Source organism: Oryctolagus cuniculus, chromosome 5, assembly GCF_964237555.1.
Source record: "Oryctolagus cuniculus chromosome 5, mOryCun1.1, whole genome shotgun sequence".
Classification (NCBI taxonomy): Eukaryota; Metazoa; Chordata; class Mammalia; order Lagomorpha; family Leporidae; genus Oryctolagus; species Oryctolagus cuniculus.
This window is the reverse complement of record NC_091436.1, coordinates 41,171,447-41,192,937: the sequence shown is the minus strand read 5'-3', so window position 1 is coordinate 41,192,937 and position 21,491 is coordinate 41,171,447. Positions and strand designations below refer to the sequence as shown.

The 21,491-nt window shown below is 36.2% G+C and overlaps 1 protein-coding gene across 13 annotated transcripts in view; it reads right to left on the bottom strand.

Moving 5' to 3' along the window:
* PTPRK (protein tyrosine phosphatase receptor type K) overlaps positions 1-21,491 on the bottom strand; it is a 591,026-nt gene that overhangs the window by 262,282 nt on the left and 307,253 nt on the right. For all 13 annotated transcript variants that reach the window (XM_051855347.2, XM_070073615.1, XM_070073617.1 and 10 more), the window contains exon 6: positions 9,379-9,553. In XM_051855347.2, the coding sequence (XP_051711307.1) occupies positions 9,379-9,553 (175 nt within the window). The remainder of the gene's footprint in view (positions 1-9,378; positions 9,554-21,491) is intronic.

Sequence of the window (21,491 nt, the reverse complement as noted above, 5' to 3'; positions counted from 1 at the left end):
CTAACTGCAAAGCTAAATACAAACTCACTTGTAGGTCATATACTGAAGGGAACCTTGCTATCACTGACTCCCTTGAAGATGAACTGGAAAAGAGTGAAAGAGATTCCAGACTACAAACAATGCAGTAATGTTCCACCGTAACACTTACATCATCATTTTTACTCAATATACTACTGAACACTGAATTATCTCTCTGCCCTCACTCATTGATTCCAATCTGTGAGCAGCAGAGTTTCTGTTCAATTAACAGTTTATAACACTCCCCTGTATAACATTATCTACCACATTATAGCTGAATAAAGGATTTTAATGAAGAGTTGCTTTGGTAAGGTATTTTTTATTTGTTAGGGAATCCATTTTTCCTTGTCAGACTAAAAATGTGACCAAAATTTAAGTCAAAATTCAGTAACAAGACAGTCAATAATTTTATACTTTCCTATATGGTTAAATTATAAGCTGTTTGAAGGCTGAGACAAAGTATGATATCTCTTTAGTACTTTTTTTTTTCATTTTCAATTCTCTTTATATACAAAAGATCAATTTAGTATATATTAAGTAAAGATTCCATCAGTTTGCACCCACACAGATATACAAAGTGTAAAATACTGTTTCAGTACTAGTTATAGCATTACTTCACATTGGACAACACACTAAGGACAGATCCCACATGAGAAGTAAGTACACAGTGACTCCTGTTGTTGACTTAACAATTTGACACTCTTGTTTATGTCTTTAGTACTTTTTAGAGCTTATTCTTGTTTTGTTATTTTTTAGAGACTTATTTACTTATTTGAAAGAGTAATAGAGAAAGAGAGAGAGACCACACAGGGAGATAGTCCACTGCTCAATCACTCCCCAAATGACCCCTGGGGGTTGATCCAGGCTGAAACCATAAGCCATTTGGTTTGCTAGCCATGTGAGAGACCAGAATGGGGTTCTGTGTCTGGCTATCCATAAGGGAGGCCTGGCCTAGAGGTGCCATGCAGATTTTTGCGAAGCACCTGATACCATCACTCTTGAGGTCAAAACCAGTGACACCACTGAGAATGTCAAGGCATGGATCTAAGATAAGGAAGGTTGATCTCTGCTGACAACCAGCTGAAAGAAAGAAGCAGCCTGAGTACAAAATCCAGAAAGAATCCACTCTGAACTTGGTCCTGCACCTGAGGGGAGGTGTCCAAGTTCCCCCCACCCCCGCCCTCTCTCTCAAGCTTTCAACAGATTTCACTGTACTTTTCTCTCAATGAAGTTCTTGCATTCCCCGCCCCACCAAAACAAAAAACCAAAAAACCAAAAAACCAAAAACCAAAAAAAACAAACAAACAAACAAAAAAAAAAAACAGGGCCCATTCCAATGGCCCATGTGCTGGGGTCATCTTTTGCTGCCTTCCCAGGTGCATTTGCAGGGAGCTGGATCCAAATTGGACCAGCGCTAATATGGGATGTTGCTGTCCCATGAGGCAGCTGCTCCACAATGCCACTCCCCCTTGCTTGTTAACATTAAATACTCAACAAAGGCTGCTAGATGATTTTGCAATGAAGTTGCCAAGGAACCCAGAGAGAAGGAAATATCTTACCTCAAATTGACTCTGCTGTTTTGTTTGTTTGTTTGAAATAAGAAAACACAAAAATGTGAAAAGGGAGGTGAATATAAATTGCAAAGAAACTGTTGGTCTATGAAGTATATATAAGTCCCTAGGTAAAAGTGGGCACAAATTACATAAATTACATTGATCAGAAACTCCACGGGAAGAAGATTGAAAGGCTTGTTAGGACAGTATAGATCTACTATTAGTATTCTTGAGTTAAATTCCATCAGTCTCCCCAACAAGCATCATTTGGCATGCAAATGATTCAGCTTCCTCCTTGACAAGCAAATTCTTTAAAGAAAGCTCCAAGGAAAGCCAGTTTCCCAAAGATTCACTCTAAAGCATAGTGACCTCAACTGTTAAATATTATATTGACCTAAACATGTGAATAACCTCAGGAAACACACTCAGACATCCTTTGGAAAAGACTCTCACCACATTTTTACATTTACAGCAAACTGAGAAAAGAAAAAAATGAAATGAAAATAATTACTTAGGCAAAAACATGTACTACATTCTCCCACTTTGGTAGAGAGGCTATAAAGAAACTCAGAAGAAGAGAAAAATAATAAGGGAAACTGTTTAAAATAATGATCTCCAGAAGTAGTTAATTCAGGTCAGTAACAATACAGACCAGTCAATAGCAATACTAAATTTAAAAGGCATCATTTCTCTACTACTTTTAAATAAACATAAATATGACCATTATTTTTCATGTTTTTTCAACTTTGAAGAAGCATTCCTAAATGCATCATATGAACAATTCAATACTGTGTCTGGTTGTACATCAGCATACTATGAAACAAGAACAACTAGTATGCTTTTGCTACTTAGAATACATAAAATGTGTGCCAGACATCTTAAACACTAACTCATCTGAATTCCAAGTAGGCACTATGAGTGAGAGGAGATTCCAAATGTTTCTTTTATCATACCCAAGGGGAGCAAAGGAAAAAATTTTAAACACAACACAATTTGCAGTCTCCTCCAAATTTGTGACATTCACTATCCACCAACTTAACTTCTGTCCTACTAAAGAAGTAGGGGGAGGGTGGGCAGCACTGTGGCGCAGTGGGTTAAAGCCCTGGCCTGAAGCACTGGCACCCCATTTGGGTGCCAGTTTGAGTCCTGGCTGCTCCACTTCCCATCTGCTAATGTGCCTGGCAAAACAGCTGAGAACGGCCCAAGTCCTTTGACCCCTTTACCCATGTGGGAGACCTGTAAGAAGCTCCTGGCTCCTGGCTTCAGATTGGCTTAGCTCCAGCCATTGCGGCTATTTGGGGAGTGAATCAGCAGCTGGAAGACCTCTCTCCCTGTCTCTACTTCACTCTGTAACTCTTTTTCACATAAATAAATAAAATAAATCTTAAAAAAGGAAGTATCTGGAGACAATCAGTATGTGGATTATCAATATATTCTAAGACTTTAATTGTATACTGGATTTTATAAAACATGAGTGTTTAAATTGCATTTTCTCAACTTCAAACTTTTGTCAAGTTGAATACTTTCACAATAAAAACAAAGAAAATGAGGCTTCAAGTTACCTTAAGTTAAAAAAAAAAAAAACTGTACATTAAATCATGAGTCTGACAACTTGCTTAGAAAACTAATTTAAAAATAATACTAGAAGGTGTTAAGTGGACTCCTAAAGGTCTCAAGCCAGGAATTCTATCACCTTTACCCACCAACTTAGTAAAATTATTAGTAAAGTATTTCATGTATTCTGCTTTCCCTATGTCCTTGCTCTAATATAAAAATAATAAATATGCAGAAAATTTTAAACTGGCATATACAAAAATACTATCACACTATACTAGAAAGTTGGTCAAATTACGAATACTTTTCAAGTGAAAAATATTTCATATAATTTAAATTCAACCTTACTAAGTAAGTGAGAAAGAAAAATGACTGATTCAGATACAATAAAATAAATTGGCATCACCACCTCTGTATGTCTGCAAACTTCACTGCATCCATCAGTGAAAGGGATATGTGGCTCATCACCCATGTTCTGTATCTTTCAGGGCCAAACTGCTTGGGCTTCAACAATTTTATTTCTTAGGTCTGAGAAAAAGCATTTTTATGTAAAAATCATGCTTTGTTCTGAAGCAAACAAACATGAACTACATAGGCTTCTTATATGAAACACAAAGTAATAACTGCTATAAAAAGAGCATCTGAAAAGTTCAAATGCAGTTCATTTTGATTTCTTCCTTTCTACACGCACTTAGGAGTTACCTGGTAGTAAGCTAGTGATTCCATTAATGGCTCATCACTGACCAAATAAGCTGTGATCCCACTGATTACCTATGATCCACACTGATACTTACTAAGGTAACACCCTTCTCCAATATTATCATATTCCAAACTCTGTCTATTCCCCAAGATTAAGTTATACCTTCTCCTAACATGTTTCCTTAATTAGAATGAACTAAAAAAAATCTAGATCCTTGATCATGATCTCTTCGCCTTCCAATCACCAAAGTCAGTAAATACTAGTACTTTTTAACTAGCTTATACTCTCTTACCAAAGGAAGTATGAAGTATTGACATCAATCAGAATTTCTTAGGATTTTAAAAACCAAGCCTGAGTAAGGCTAAAAAGCTACTCGGAATTAAGAGAATAAATGCATTCATATTCACCCCAATTTTCAGCTATGAGTCTCTGTTTTTCACTGGAAATAGAGAATAGATTAACTGTTTACCTTGTATGTCTAGAGCATTTTGATAATGGCAAAATGTTGCTGACCCTAATTTTTAAAAAATACTGATTTATTTAAAAGGCAGAATTACAGAGAAAGAAGGAGTGAGTGAGTGATGGGGGGAGGGGAGGGAGGAAGAGGGAGGGAGGGAGGGAGGGAGGGAGGGAGGGAGGGAGAGAGGATCTCTTATCCATTGGTTCATTCTCCAAATGACTGCAATGGCCTGGACCAGCACTCAGATGGGATGCCGTAACTCATTGCACTACAACACTGGTAGTCATAATAGTAATTTAAAAGCCTAAACATTAATGATGACAAACAAAAACTGTAATTTTAGATTTTCAAAAAAAAATAAAATACTACTGAAGTCACAGGTGATACAAAAACAATTTTGAAGGCCGGCGCCGCGGCTCACTAGGCTAATCCTCCGCCTAGCGGCGCCGGCACACCGGGTTCTAGTCCCGGTTGGGGCGCCGGATTCTGTCCCGGTTGCCCCTCTTCCAGGCCAGCTCTCTGCTGTGGCCAGGGAGTGCAGTGGAGGATGGCCCAGGTGCTTGGGCCCTGCACCCCATGGGAGACCAGGAAAAGCACCTGGCTCCTGGCTCCTGCCATCGGATCAGCGTGGTGCGCCGGCTGCAGCGCGCCGGCCGCGGCGGCCATTGGAGGGTGACCCAACGGCAAAGGAAGACCTTTCTCTCTGTCTCTCTCTCTCACTGTCCACTCTGCCTGTCAAAAAAAAAAAAAAATTAAAAAAAAAAAACAATTTTGAATAGAAATCATGCCTTAGTTGAGGCAACCAAAGAATTTTATAGAGTTTGTTGTGGGTCAGTTGATTAGAGATATAAGTGAGTCTTTGATTTGGACAGGAAGAGAAAGAAGAGAATCAGCAAAACAAATCTATAATATAATTAGACTAAAAAGTTAGTACTTCTCTGTTGGAAGCTATTTCAGATTTTTTCATACTTCAATTTTGTGGAATCATTGAACAAAAATATCTGGTATTCATCTCATCTCTATGAAAACTTCTTTGTCAATAAAGATTGTCTTTCAGAGGCTCCAGACTTTATCATTACTCAAAATGACCTGGAAGCAATGCTAAAGTCTTGACAAAGTAAATTCTGTTTCATCATATATTACTGTTCTTCTTCTGGCCGTGGGAACACATGGATCAATACTCTTCAGTACAAGAATTCTGCAGTGAAATTTTCATTTATAACAAACAGCAACATAAAAAAAAAAAGCCTTAAGCATACCCTGTCACTTTTAGTTTGGAAGAAAATGCACTAATAAACTCTTACCCATGGGTCATCTTTGACAACAGGCAATAGTATGCCAGCTCTTATTAAAGACCATTCATATCACTGCCCCCAAAATTTCCTTTAAAATTACCATCTTTTCTATCCATGTAACAGGATGTCAGCTTTGAAAGTGCCAATGAGAGATAGGACCTGTCATCATAGTTAATTCACAGCACTATTTCAACACCAGGACAGCTGACACCCACGGGTATATTTTTGGTTAGCAGTATTTATTTGTTGGTTATCCAGATAAACGAGAAAATTTATTCTTCTAAATTGGTTTTGAAATAAAACAGTAAGCAAAGTAACACCTTTACATATGAGACACAGCACAAACTGAAGCATGTTGATAGCAGCAGCATTTAGCTACGCAGGTAAGATGCCTGCGTCCTAAACAGAGTATGTGGGTTTGAGTCTTGGCTCTGGTTTCTGACGTCAGCTTCCTGCTAACGTAGACCCTGGAAGACAGCAGTGATGGCTCAAGTAATTAGCTTCCTCCTACTCATGCGGAAGACCTGAACAGAGTTCATGGCTCTCAGCTTTGGCCCTAGCCCTGCCCCAGCCATCATGAATATCTGGGGAGTAAACAAGTAAACAGAGGTATTCTCTCTCTCTATCTCACTTGCTCTCACTCTCTTCCTGCCTTTCAGATGGATTTTTTAAATTAAAAACACAGTTGAAAAATATAAAGTTGACAAAACTATCAAAAATATATTTCCACAATATTAGCAACCTCAGGATAACATTTTCAAAGCACCACCATATTTTAACTAACTTTTCTATCACAAAATCAAAAATAAAACATAGATAAAATGGTAGAACTTAAAAAATAAAAAAAGAAGTCAAGAGGCCAGTGCTGTTGAATAATAGGCTAAGCCACTGCCTGCGGCATCCCATAGGGGTACTGGTTCCTGTTTCAGTTGTTCCACTTCGTATCCAGTTCCCTGCTATCAAGCTGGGAAAGCTGCGGAAGATGGTCTAATTGCTTGGATCCCTGCTCCTTCATGGAAAACCCAGCAGGAACTCATTGCTGCTGGCTTCAGACCAGCTTAGCTGCAGCCATGGCAACAGCCATTTGGGGAGTGAACCAGTGGATGGAAGACCTTTCTCTGAGTCTCCTTCTCTCCGTAACTCTACCTCTCCAATAAGTAAATGTAAAAAAAAAAAAAAAAAAAAAAAAAAAAGAAGAAGTCAAAATTATTTTCAATGAAAATGAAAAATTCTCCCTTTATAAACTTCATGGAAATAGTTAACTATTTTACAAATAAAACTCCTAGAACAGCTGTAATGCAATTATCTCCAGATAAGCAAACCCAGACTGTGATAAACCGGTAAAATTTACTTACCTGTGATAATAAACAAGGTATATTTAACAATGACAAAATATTCTCTTTTTAAAAAAAAAAAAAAGGCAGATAGTGACCATCTAAAATGAATAACCACATAGATATAAGAGCACATGTATATCAATTCTGTCATCTACAACCCATCCAATAAATATACTGTGGGGCCACTCCCTCACTCTTGAATATAAACTACTACGAATACTTACGGTTATATTATGTATGCATATATTATTCCATATAACTGTAACTCTAGAGGCACTATTAAGATACCATTTCTTTCAGTGGTTGCATACTAACAATGTACAGACAGTACTAGAAGATACGGTCGGCATGGCATAATAGCATGATCATTTTCGTATATCCATAGCGTACTAATCACTCTGATGACTACACAAGGATAACTTCAGGCTTTCAAAATTAAGATCAGGTGACAGAAATACCAAACAGGGCTCCACAAGCATAAATACACATGTATATATGAACATGTGATAAATCACCTCTCTGCCTGAACATTAGAGACAAACACCACAATACTTTACTATGAAATGAAGAAAGGCTGTGATGGTAGGAATTTATTCAGGGGACATGCGCTCATACAGAAACACGAGAGACATTTTACTAAAAATATATTCAACATACAGAGATACTTTTTTTTCCTGATGGACTATAGTCTTTCTAGAAAAAAAAAGCATTCAATAGGCTAACCATATCAAGTAATGTGAATGTGAAAGAAACTTGTGATGGAAAAGATGAAGTCCACTGTTTGAATCAAAAACTTGAGGTATGCAGTGGGCATTTGGGCTTACTGGTTAACACCATCGGTTGCCATGCCCATTCCCCCCATCAAAGAACCTTGTCTGAGTCCTGGTTCCGGCTGGCTGACTCCAGCTTAGCTTCCTGCAAGTGCTAAGTCTGGCAAACACAGAAAAGTCTGGTTCAAGGAGTTGGGTCCCTGTGAGAGACATAGATTACATTCTCATATCCCAGGTTGGTTAGGCCAACACAGGCATCTGGGGAGTGACCCAGTGGATCCTCTTTTTCCCACCCTCACCTCACTTCTTTCTCACTCTCAAATAGAAAGAAACATAGATAGAAGGGAGGAAGGGAGGGAGGGAAGGAGGAAGGAAGGAAAGGAGGGAGAAAGAGAGGGAGAAAGCGTGGGTGAAAGAAAAACATGGAGTAATATTCTGTCTCAGTCAATCATTAGACTTTTGTGGACAAATTATCAATAGCCTGAATTTTAATTCGGCTTTCTCTAAAAACATGAGAGAGTAACATTCTAAAATCAAGTTAATCTTAAAAACTATTTTCTCTTAAGCATTAAAAATATATTGATGTGAATATGGAGGGATCTCACATCCTTCTAGCCATTGGGCATTGGCACGAATGCTCTTTCTACCCGCTGGTGCTTCTTCCTCTCACCACTACTCCTAAATCCACAGAATTCACCTGGGCAACTGTCTCTCAACCTTAAGATCCTATCTTGAATAGGACTTACTCATCCATGCTTTCCCTGATACTTCTGACAAATCTCAGTCCACTTTAGTTGTTTGCAATGGGGTCTTTCAAATTTCTCCTTAAAAAAACTTCCAAGTTTTCATGACCAAATTTCTTTTTGTTAAGGTTTCAGCTTAATTTGTGTCTTCTCAAAGAGGCCTACTTTTCATTTTACTTCAAAACACACACCATGACTTGACACTACATTTTCAATACCTTTTTATATAGTATGTTCAACATACTTCAATGTTAAGCTCCATGTGGGCATGAATTTTGTGCTTTACTTACAATTATATATCTACAAACTCTAACAATGCCTGGAATATAACAGGGATTCAGTAAACTCTGCATGAATGGAATATGTATGTGTTGCACTTTTCCATATTTTTTCCAGAAATCCATGTATGTATGTAGTACCATGTCATAATCCCTTACATTCCTCTAGTAATACAGGAAATATTAACAAGGATCTTTTAGCAGTTCTAACTTCTAAAATTCCACCAGCAATAAGCATGTACTACCATGTTTTGATATTGGTAAAATTTACAGCTGTACGTTATAACAGAACCTTTGACCTTTACCTCATTTCTATAGGCTTAGAAGAATAAAAATATTATCTGCAGAGTTGTCTTAAACAGGAAGAACAGGTGTTAAGTGCAAACTAGATAAGAACAGTATGAAATAAAGCATTTTAATATCATTTGCCCTAATAGAGCATTATTTAATAGATGCCTTTTGCTAGAAAACACTTGTTGGAAAACTGATAGACTGACTTTACACTTTTAATTGTACCTTAAGAAATTATCCAACCTATAATGATGTGTTCTTTATAGTAACCTGAGATGAAGAACATTATGGTGTTAAAAATCAATCAAAATATCTATGCAGATGCTTTTGTTCAAATAAAGCCATGCAATTTCATGAAATGCAAACAATTTTACTTTACCTCTAACAATAAGTTGAGCAAAATTGGATACACCGGAACCTCGTTCTGACTGAGTTACACAGCGATACAAATCCTGGTCGGTTTTTGTCACTTCTTGCAATCTAAAGGAAGCAGCAAATCTTCTGTGATTAATGTTCTTAGTCTGGGCTACTGGTATATCTTCCCCATTTCGTCTCTGCAAACAGAAACCAATCTTTAAAAACAGGTTTTTAACCTTACCATAAATCTAAAGCATCTTAGCAAGCAATATCTGTGATAAATTATTCTTCTTGCAAAATAAGAAGCCAAATGTGTAGGTAGAACCACAAATTTTTACTAGTGTCATTTAATCAGGAACAGGATATGACATGGTATGGTATCCTTGGATATAGGACCAACACTTAGTTTTTTGCTACTATATCAGAGTGCATTAATTAATAGGAGAGTTAACGATTCCAAGACAAATGACTCAGTACCCCATTCTCAACAAAGTATATAAAAAAACTTCATTGAGTGCTTATACTATACTGCATGTGCCATATATAATATATTTATCACCATCAGGAGAGCAAGCACATGACCTATGCGTCTGTGAATTCCCAGTGGATAGCATATGCATACGACCTAAGCTTCCATATTCCCAGTGGATATGCTTGCCATCAAAGGACAGTAAAATACTGAATAAGTTAGACTCTGTACCAAATCTGCACTATTTGCGAACCTCTATGTCTTTGGCAAGAATGACAACCAATTTATATGTTTTAGAATGAGTAATCTGAAAAGCCTACAAATTACAATCATACTTATCCATTTTCAAAATAAGAGATAACACATTTATGTTATCAGAGTCTCTCATGTAAGACCAATAGAAGTAACCTATAAAGGAAATGACTAAAAAAATACAACTATGATAAAATTTGTAACTTCTATAGGTTAAAATATATCATAGATAAAGTGACAAAAACAAGCCAGAAACCATGATAGGCTATTTGTCAAGGAAATGGCCATCACATGATAAACAGCTAGGATATGTAAAGATCTTTTACAGTTCAATAAGACAGAAGATAAACAACTCAATTAAAAAACAGACAGGCAATAAAAAGCAAAAAATATATATGTCTAATAACCATGAAAGCAAACTGTCAACCTAAAATTTAGAACTGTCAAGTGTAAAATAAGGCCATAAGCATAAAGGGTAACAGTAATTTCAGAAAATAGTTTGCTACTCTTCTGTAAAGTTGAGGATGCACAATCCACAGAGCCAAGCAATTCCACCTCCAAATTCCTGCATTTGAATCACTCTTGCATCAAGGAGGTATGGACAAACAGGTGGAACTCAGAATCACAATAGTGGATAATATAAATCATGAGGAGTAGGCAATAATCTGTATTTTATGCACTCAGTAACTACAAGGTAACTGCTAAACTAAGCAAACTAGGTTGAAGAGTGCATGAGAAAACCTGAAACAGACATGTCCTCAACAAACACCTAACTGCTGATTTGCAGCATTTGTTAATGTCTATGGTGTAAATTACGTTATAATTTTCTATTACTTACAGGCTTCAGCCTTCTACTGACTAGTATTAAATGTAGACATGTATAAATCTTAAAAAAAATTAATAAAAAGAAATCCTTTAAAAAAGTTAAAATCCCTAACATGAATTCAAAATATCAACATAAAATATATTAGGGTTGTGGCACATTCGTCGCTACTTTATTGTTTTATATTTTTAAATTTTTAAAATTTTAATTCTTAATTAGTTTTTAACAGATTCCATGTATCTGTATTTACAATTCTAAGAACATAATGATTAACTTTTCTATTTTTTTGTGGATTTTAAAGGAGGCACTATACTGCTTTAACAATTGTCAGATCCTAAAATGAAGTCTTGACTCTACATCTGAAATGATATATAAATGTAGTATGCATCATACACATATATGTGTAGGTGTATCATACATACATATTTAAAGACACAAAGTCTCAACTACATTCTTTTCTGCTCACCAACCCATTCCATGATATTCACACCGAGAACTCTTGTCCATTCTCCTAACAATGAGGAGAAAAAATAGCTTACATTTAAAAGTAGCTTATCGATGAAATATAAATCCATAAAATCAGCTCAACTATCCATATAAATTTCAGCCTGTGTTTTCTCAATTAACACATCATTTCCAGACTATCTTTCTAACCTCAAGGAAGATCATGACTCACCACCACTCCCTAATGTACACAGCAGTACTCACAGTATTTGTCTTTTATATTTATATTTAAATATTTATATTTTTAAGTTCCTCTGAAGGATTATCCAGTTCCTCCTGCCTGTCTTGTTTTCTGGATTCTCTCACACCTTCACATACCCACCCCCATCTTTTAACAATATGCCTTTCAAAAAATCTTTCTCTTGTGAAGAGAGAATGACTAATGTTTGCCTTTGAATACATGATTCCATTTGTTCACCTTCACTGGCCCTTTTCTTAGAATGCAACTTAATCAAAAGAGAACACATTTTCCTCTACTACCTTAGAGACTCCTCAGGGAGATCTATCCACACCCAGTTCCTCAGTGGCAGACTACGCTTCTACTTTGCCACCCAACCATCTCTCAACTTCTAGAATTCCCATTATATCCAAATATTATCCCCAGTCACTGGGATTATGCATAGACCAACTTATCCTCACACCCTAGTTCTAACAACTGTCAGGATCCCCAAACTCAACCCGGAGTCAATGATGTCCCACACCCTCTTTTACTGAATTATAAAATCCAAATCCTTACGCTATGATAGTTCCCTCCAGAATAATTGCCCATGGGATGCTTTCCCCCAAAACATTATCAGTAAGGCCTCACTTTCTGATCCTTTAGTTTATAACCAGTCATTCCAAAGGGGTGTTCACTAATCTTAAAGAATTTTGGATTTTTGTAACTTTATATAATATAATCATTGCCAAAATTGGATTTGCACCATTTCTTTACACCTATTTTAAAACTCCTTTTTCTGAAATCAGTCATTTGTTTGTATGAAAAATCTGTGTTAACTAAAAACAGAGACTAGGAGCTATTAACATTCTGCTGTGATTTTCACAATGACTTCACAGCATCTTCTTCCTTTTTGCCTTAACTTCAGATCCCTTCAGGTTATAGACGTTTCCCTTTCAACTCTTGCTGGCAGTGTCCTGAATGAAATCTCAAAAGGCCATGAAAAATTGAGATGGGCATTTGGCTGAGTGCTTAAGATAACACTTGGAACTTCTTAATCCTAGGTTAGAGAGCCTGGTTTCAGTTCTGGCTCTTTTGCTTCCAATTTTGAGTCCTGTTAATGTGCACTCTGCTAGGAAACTGATGATGGATCAAATACTAGAGCCATCCATTTAGGATACCTGGATTGAGGTCCAGGTTCCCAGCAAATGGAAAATACCTCTCTCTTTCCCTACACCCCTCTTCTCTCCCCTGCTCTGTGTGTGTGTGTGTATGTGTGTCCCAACTTTCAAATTAAATAACACATTCTTTAAACTCCATAAAATATTACTATAAAATATATTAGCCAAATTTTCTAATATCTATAACAGATACTATATCATCCAAAGAAATCATTCTGAAAGGGACTAGCATCATGGCATAGCAGGTAAAGCCACCACCTTTAATGCCGGCATCCCATGTGGGCGATGACTTGTGTCCTTGCTGCTCCACTTCTGATCCAGCTCCCTGCTAATGGCCTGGAAAAGTAGCAGAAGATGGCCCAATTGTTTGGGTCCCTGCTGCTCACATGTGAGACCCAGATGAAGCTCCAGATTTTGGTTTGACCTAGCCATGGCCATTGTGGCCACTTGGGACCTGAACCAGTGGATGGATCTCTCTCCTCTCCTCTCTCTCTCTCTCTCTCTCTCACCTTCTCTCTCTTGGAACTCTTTCAAAACAAATAAATAAATATATTTTTAAATAAATCATTTTGAAAGTAGGAGTTCATGTTTTACATATATATATTTATATTTTAAAGATTTATTTATTTATTTGAAAGGCAGAGTTACACAGAGAGAAGGAGAGGCAGAGAGAGAGAGAGAGAGAGGGAGGTCGGTCTTCCATCCAATGGTTCACTCCCTAATTGGTCGCAACAGCCGGAGCTGCACCGATCTGAAGCCAGGAGCCAGGAGCTTCTTCCGGGTCTCCCATATGGGTGCAGGGGCCCAAGGACTTGGGCCATCTTCTAATGCTTTCCCAGGCCACACCCAGTATATGGGTATTTGCTATTAAGCCGCAATAAATGCATTGTTACAATGAGAAAATGTAATTTATTGTACTAAACATAGTTTTGTTTACTCAAATTCTAGTAATAACCTACATTTAAATGTTGCAGTTCATAACATGTACATTACATAAGACAACAATAAATACTAGGTATTTATCTGACTGCAAGTTTTCAATTCATCACAGTAGGCAAGCCATAAACAAGGATATAAGAAATACACATAAATTCCTGTTATGTATCGTTGTTTGAATAAATGATGGTAATTCATAAAGCTGGAAGAAAATAGAATTAAGAGATTATGCCTCTTTTGTTGCAAAAATTGTTTGGAATCCAGGTATAGCTTTTTCATCATATATATTTCCATGAATTTTCTGAAGACTGTTCATATGCATAGTTTTCAAAAACATTTTACACCAAAATAAACATTTTAATTTCCATTTCCCATGAACTTTTGAAGTTTACCTCAGTTCTCTGTTATGTTTTTGTGTTTCTGCTTTGAGATTTGTTGTTTTTTTTTTTTTTTAATATATGATTTCTCCATTGCAAAAAGTCCCCCCAAACCCCCAGCCCGAGAAGTCCTGACAATTGAATCTGAGAATTATATGGTCCAAGTATATTAACCTAGAACTTTGGTTCTTACTGCTCCTTTTTCACCTCCAGGTCCATCTTACACTTTCTTATTTAACTTTGTCTCCAGCACAAGTAGCTAGAATTTGTCACTTAGCAGAGCAAGCCACTGAGAATCCTAAGAGTCATTACTCTTCTATTAAATTTGGAGAGCTTCATCACAAAGGGTGCATGCAGTGTTCACTGGACAGGTTCATTCTGTGACATAAAGCAGTATTGTGGAAATACTGATTGATTCCCCAGTGTCTATTCCAACCATGTTATTAATCAAGTGCATTAAGAGTGACATGTTTTGAAATGGGCATGTGCCCTGATTTCAGCAAGTATATATGACAGAAATAGGTCATTTTTGGCAACATGTCATCACTTCCAAGAAGGCACATGAGAACGTGGCTTCCCTTTTCTTTTTCTCTATGTCAGGGCAAAAATTGGAAGAGTTGACTTGTCACCATGAGGGGATGAATCCAAGGGAAATGCTGATGCACTAACAACAGCACATTAGGGAGGAAGAAGCAGGTTCTTGATCAAGTCTCTAAAATGGTGTCATCAACTCTCCAAGCCCCTTCTCTGAGCAATTCCTGTTAAGTGAAATTGTATGTCTGGTTTTCTGTTACTTTCAGTCTCCGAATACTCTAAGTGGAAAGACTGGTAGAGTTAAAATATGGTATAGTTTATTCAGCTTCTCCTCTCAAAGCTTGAGGGATAAAACTAATCCAATTTACTTTTAAATTAAATAATGTGGCACTTAGAACACTTGCAGAGATTATTTCACTCTATTGACTTAAAGAAAATATTGAATTAAATTTATTGTTTTACTTATTTTTCACTGCCTCTTCTGAGAATACAATATGTAACTCCTCCATCTTCGTAAAATTGCAAGACCAGGGAAGAAACAATTTTCTTATGTTTGGTGTTTAACTCTCTGTTGAACGGCATCAAAAAGACTGCCTATGAGTGGTCAATACTCATCACTGTTATTGTTGTTTTTTTTTCCCAAAACTAACTCCAAAGTAAATGTGCACGACTACAGCTAAGTAGAGTTGAAGTGAATGATGCAACAATCAGCTGAATCAATCCCCAAAACCTAAGTGTTGCTTACTAGGGTTTGCCTGTTATATGAGATCTGTATAATTTTTACTGTTTCATAGATATAATAACTATTCTCAAATTTTGTCACCATTATTATTACTGGAACATTAAATGTGAGTAATGGTTCAAATCCCAGCTGCTCTACTTCCAATCCAGCTCCCTGCTGATGTACCCAGGAAAGCAGCAGAAGATGGCCCATGTGCTTGGACTCCTCCGCCCACGTTGGAGAACTGAATGAATCTCCTTGCTCCTGGCTTTGGCTTTGCCTAGCCCTGGCCACTGCAGCCATTTGGGGAGTAAACCAGCAGATGTACTGTCTCTGTGTCTCCCTGCCCTCTCTGTTAACTTTCAAATAAATAAATAAATCTTAAAAGCAAGATGCTCATATCCCATATAAAATTATTATAAGATTAAATAAAAAGAAGAACAGAGTATGGTCCTTAGAGCCTCTGAAAGTAAGTCAGAAAAACATGCTCATGCAAAAGATGAAAACTGCAGCCTAGTATCTTAGATAAACTAAAAGAGGAATAGATATTGTCCTATTAAGTCAAGGCCCTTCTTGGGATACCCACAACCCCTACTGGAGTGTTTGGGATTGAGTTCCACCTCCATTTCTGATCCAACTTCCTGCTAAGCATCAGGGAGATAGTGGATGGTAACAAGTATATGGGTTCCTGCCACCCAAATGGGAGACCTGAATGGAATACCTGGCCCAGCCCCGTTATTGAAGGTACCTGGCGAGTCAACTACAGAATGGGCTATATTGATCTCTGTCTCTCTTGTATATCTCTCTCTCTCTCTTTCAATTAATGGAAAAATGATATAAATTTCAATTAATAAAACTCAACAACAAAATGACAGAAAAAACTCAGAAAATATAAGGAATGAAAGAAAATCCCATTTAGTAATTATGAATAACTAAAGTAAATAAATAAAACAGATGGTTCCTTTATCAAAACAGAATATGAAAATATTTTAATCTAAAATTAAGCAGAATCAAAAGGATCTATAAGAAAATGAATATTAATGATGATCAACAGACAAAATAAAACGCAAATAACAAGTATACTTGAAGCAAGAGGACAGGAAAAGTATCAAAAATTATAATTTAAAAAATTCTGAAACTTGAAAAATATTTATAAACCATAGAATGAAAAAATGTACCATACACCTAACTCAGAATGATCTATAGTGACAGATACTCTAATGAAACTAGAGATTTTAAATAAATAGGAAAAATATTGTGTGAATATATAGAGAATATGGATACATGACCTATAAGGAAAAGAAAATGATTTTGTCATCAAAGGTTTACTGTGAGAAGAAAATGAAATAACACATTTTAGTTATTCAAGGAAAGAAAATGTGAATGAAAGATTTTACATCCTGTAAAACTGACTTTGAGAATCAAGGGCACAGAAAAACTATTATCAACATCTAAATACTCAGAGAATATTATTCCTATGAGCATTCCTGAAAAAGATGCTATCAATGACCTTCAGACATTCAAAATTACTAGAAAGATATGACATATACCCAGATATTGAACATTAAAAACTTAAGTTATATTCTGAACTAAGACTAATAAAAGAAATAATAATGAGAGTATGTACATATGCAAAAGCTAAATGCTGACAATGGTGCTATGGTAAAAAATACTCAAAATACCATTAAATAAAATAAATAAGTAATTATAACATACTCTAAACCTATCTTGAATTATGTCATTGACTACCAAAGTATCTGTGTGGGAAAAAATCATTGCAACTGAAAGCTGTAACAAAGAAAATATTAAGTGAAAATCTTTAACCTTGAATTTGAAACATCAATAATTCAATAGGCATTTTATTTTATGTATATCTGTATATATTTCTTAACTCTATTCACTGAAGAAGTTAAGCAATGACTATCCCTCAGCACATATCATATGGAGTTACAGTACAATCTCTCACCAAACCAAACTGGTGCACTCTGAAAAATGACTCCATATTTTGGAAAAGAAAATGGAATATCTCATAACAGCAAGAATCAAGGAAGCTCTCCAAGACTGCTAAGGTCATGTCAAAAGGACTCAGGAGTCAAACTGAACAAAGGTTTCCACTGGCCAAAGATAGGTCAATTTGAGATTTATTAAAAGTAATAACTGTAATGAATTAAGTCTATTATATATGTTTAAGTCAATGAAATCATAATGACATAGAAAGAAAAAAAATCAGTTTATGTATAGAGGATTTCAGCAACCAAATCATCACATGGAAACTAGTATACAAAGCACACATTGGAACATTTATCCTCCCTTACCATAGGGAACTGTACTATGGGAAAACTAAACTCTGGACAAGGCAAAGTGAAGATGTATCTTTTCATCAACTAAACAAATACAAAAGAAAGAAATAAGAAGCAACAGAATATTACAAACTACAACTTCCAGAAAAGAATTTAGGCATTAATCATCAGCTGCTGCTGCCAAGATCACAAAAAGAAAGACCAGATATATTTTGTGCCCCCTGTAATTACACCAAGTGCCACCTATACTGCAGCTGAGAGACCAAACATGACCCTGAATCTGACTGCCAACTTGTAGGAAATACAAGATGTAGGAAATTCACCAGGAACTTCTTGAACTGAAGAGTGCATTACTATGCAACCAGCAAAATGTAGACTGTGGGAAGTTAAATGTCCCTTGACCTAGGTTTCTCAACAAACTGCAGAGACAAATGAGTATAAACTTATAGATCAGATGCAAATACAAAAGACCTATATTGTTTTAAATAGAAAAGACTAAACTATAGTGTATAGGGATGCATATGTGAATGAAGAAAAATTACAAGGGTTAAAGTTATGGTAATGGTTATATTTAAAGGAAGAAGATAATTCCGTTGTATTTGGAATAGAGCCTCTGACCTCTGTAATTGTTTGTAAAGCTTTCTTTTTGACAAGTGTGGTGTTCAAAAAATTCTTTCAGTCATATTACATATGTGTGATTTTCTGTCAAGGACCTATGTTCTAAAACTGATCACAGGAGCTCAATGGGAAACTTGTACAGCACTTGATGTGACACATCTAGAAAATACACTTAAAAGACAGCTCTACAAATACCAGGAGAGTACATTATTCCTACACACAAAGAGCAGTAAATTGTTTATAGGTATCTATAAGAAGAAATCCTTGAGCTTCAAGGGCTGCCGAGATTTCACTCTTTCTCCAGGGATAGATAATGAGGGTAAAGAAGATTCTGCACATTACTCAATTAAAATCAATTATGTAATCTATAGACATTAAAACTAGAATTTATAAATTATTAACGAAGAAAAGTAATACACTATATCTATAAATCACTTAAGTCTTCATGGTAGAAAGCCATATATACACAGACAAAATGACTTCAAGAATATTGAAGAATCCTAAAATTTGAGTATGATTAAACTTTCTGAAATCCACTGTTACATAAACACATTCTTCTCCAAATGCCAGTGGGTTGAATTTAAACCTGATAACCCATTATACATGGTCAACAATTCCATCCCAAGACCTATGAGCAGAATTCTTTATACAAAGCCCTGCTGGGATAATATAATGCCAGCAACTAGAATAAATCAATGGTCCAAGGAAAAACAGAACTGACAAGAGTGATCGCTATTAGCTGCCAAATGGAGCACAGTCTCTTAAGTGGAGCAGAATTAATTGCAAACCAAGATATACACAGAAAAAAAATCGCAACTGCTTAAACAGAGGATAAACAGAGAAAATCAGAATTAACTAGAAGGCTAGTATTTCTTTGTCAATTCAGGTCCAGAGCAGTTTACAAGTAAAGCACAAGAGACATGGTTCACACCCCTTTTACTACTACTCTGTGAGCCACAGGTGACACAGGAAGCCCAGGCTAAAGGCATTCCCATAGATTAACTCCCCCTCTCTCATAGATTAACTCCCCCTCATGGATTCCAGGACCACCCAGAGGTTTAATTTGAACACAGGCTTCAAACTGTCTTAGTAAACTTTTATTAAGGCTAAAAAGAGTCAAAAGGAATTGAATGACCTTCTCATCTTTCACTCTTAGGATCACTTATGTGTAATTACAGAGGTTGCAAGAGGTAAAAAGGCAAGCAATGATTTCTAATATATAGATTAGTTCCAAATAGAAAATGAGAAAACAAATTTTTTGATTGGCATTAAAAAAAATTAAGGAAATTTAGAAAGGTGTCATTATTACTTCACCATTACATTTTCCCAAATTCTGTAATCTGGTACCAACCAAAACCAAAACCCTTTGTCTTATTTAACATGTCCCTTGTTCCCCTCACTTACTGATTCTCCAATTCTGCTGGCATGGTCCAATCTTAGGCAATCATGATGTGATGTCTGTACTAACAGTGGCTTCTTCCTCCCCAAGCTGTCTCCATCATGGTCCAGTCCCAACCCTGCCATTAACTATAGCTATCTCTTACCCCACTGTGAACCTTCTACTTGAGTAAATTTATTTGCCTTATGTTTCAATCCCACTTCAATCCATACACAGAGTGCTTTGTGCCTTCCAAAATTAATAGCCAAGCCCACTTAATCTTTTTAAGTCATATTCAAGGTCTGAATGATGCATTTTGTAATGATTTCACCAAATACTTGGGTCCACATCACTTGCTTTCCATCTCTAACTCAGCATAGTTCTTAGATTCTACATAGTGTCTCCTTATTCAGTTATTTTTGAGTCATACTCACACTTCAAAGGCTCTTAAAAAGTATGAATGGTCCAGTCCCAACCTTGCCATAAGTTTAAATGCCCTCTACATCTTACATGCTTGTCATGATTATGCTTGGGGACATTCACTGATTGTAATTTTACTACCTCCTAGAGTAGTTCACTCTAGATTTCAACAAGTGCACAATTATACAAGTGCACAATTATAAGGGTCCTTCTTGTAATTTATGATCATAAAGCCTCAAACCATAAGTTATTATTGTTTTTTAGGATCTATAAAGAACATATTAAACCCCTCTTGTATATTCCTGACATTCTAAGACTTTTAGAAACCTAACCAGTCATCAACAAATCTCAAGATACACTTTTGCCATTTCCCTTTAGTAATTCTGACATTTCTCCAGTTTACTCACTGTTCTTGTAATTGTATAGTACCTATTCTTAGTCTCATATTTCAAAAGCATGTCAACCACTTTTGATGCCAATTATCTAGAAAATGTCAGAACTCTAAATCCAGGTATTAAACATCTTTTACAGTACTGAATTCCTTTTTACTTTTTTTCACGATATTTAACATGAGCTGAACACATACTACATACATATTTAGTTAGATTAGCTATGAAAATTTCTTCTTACATTAATTCCCCATGAATTCCCCACTATAAACTTCAGGCTAGTAATTTCCAGGCACATACTAATTTCTTCAGAGGACTTTCTCCCAATACAATACATGCAAAATTTTTCTGGATTTCTTTTCTCTAAAATAAACGGTGTCAAGGACAGTAACTCTTGGAAATTATACTATGAGCCTCTGGGTTCTTCAATGACAGTATAAACAAGCATGGCAAAGTACAATAGCATGTGGGTATCAGAAAGTACATTTTGGACATTTTCTACATGGCATCTGAAACAGTGAAGTGATACATTTCATCAGTTTAAATATTTGCACTTTTAAATTACATTTATTACTTTAATGCTTCAATGGCTCCCCATAAATATGAAAAAATGTATGTGCCTGTCAAAAATTTGAAATAATTAATGTAAATTTTAAGAAATCATGTTTTATATTTTGATGATGTTCACATAAATGACAGGAACAGGGCCATGTATTTGCATAGTAGGTAAAAGCACCAGTATGTGGTCAAAAGTTTTTTCACCAGCTATTTTCAACAGTTCTCAGCTGACAACAGTTGGTACACCAAGAGGTCAGCCTCTCTCTGGTTGTTTTTTAGAGCAATTTGCATCTCATTTTACTAATTTCACTCTCCAATTATTACTCTCAAGCCATTGCTTAAATTATCTGTTGCTCCATAAGGAATGACATTTCCTTTGGCTGAGAAACTAGCTGTATCACACTACATTAGCAGCTATGAGACTCACCAAGGGCAAAGTGGTGGCTGACTTTTTCATTTTGGCAGGCCCAGGAAGAGGCACCTTGCCAGCACCTGCAGTGAATGCTGACAGATTGGCC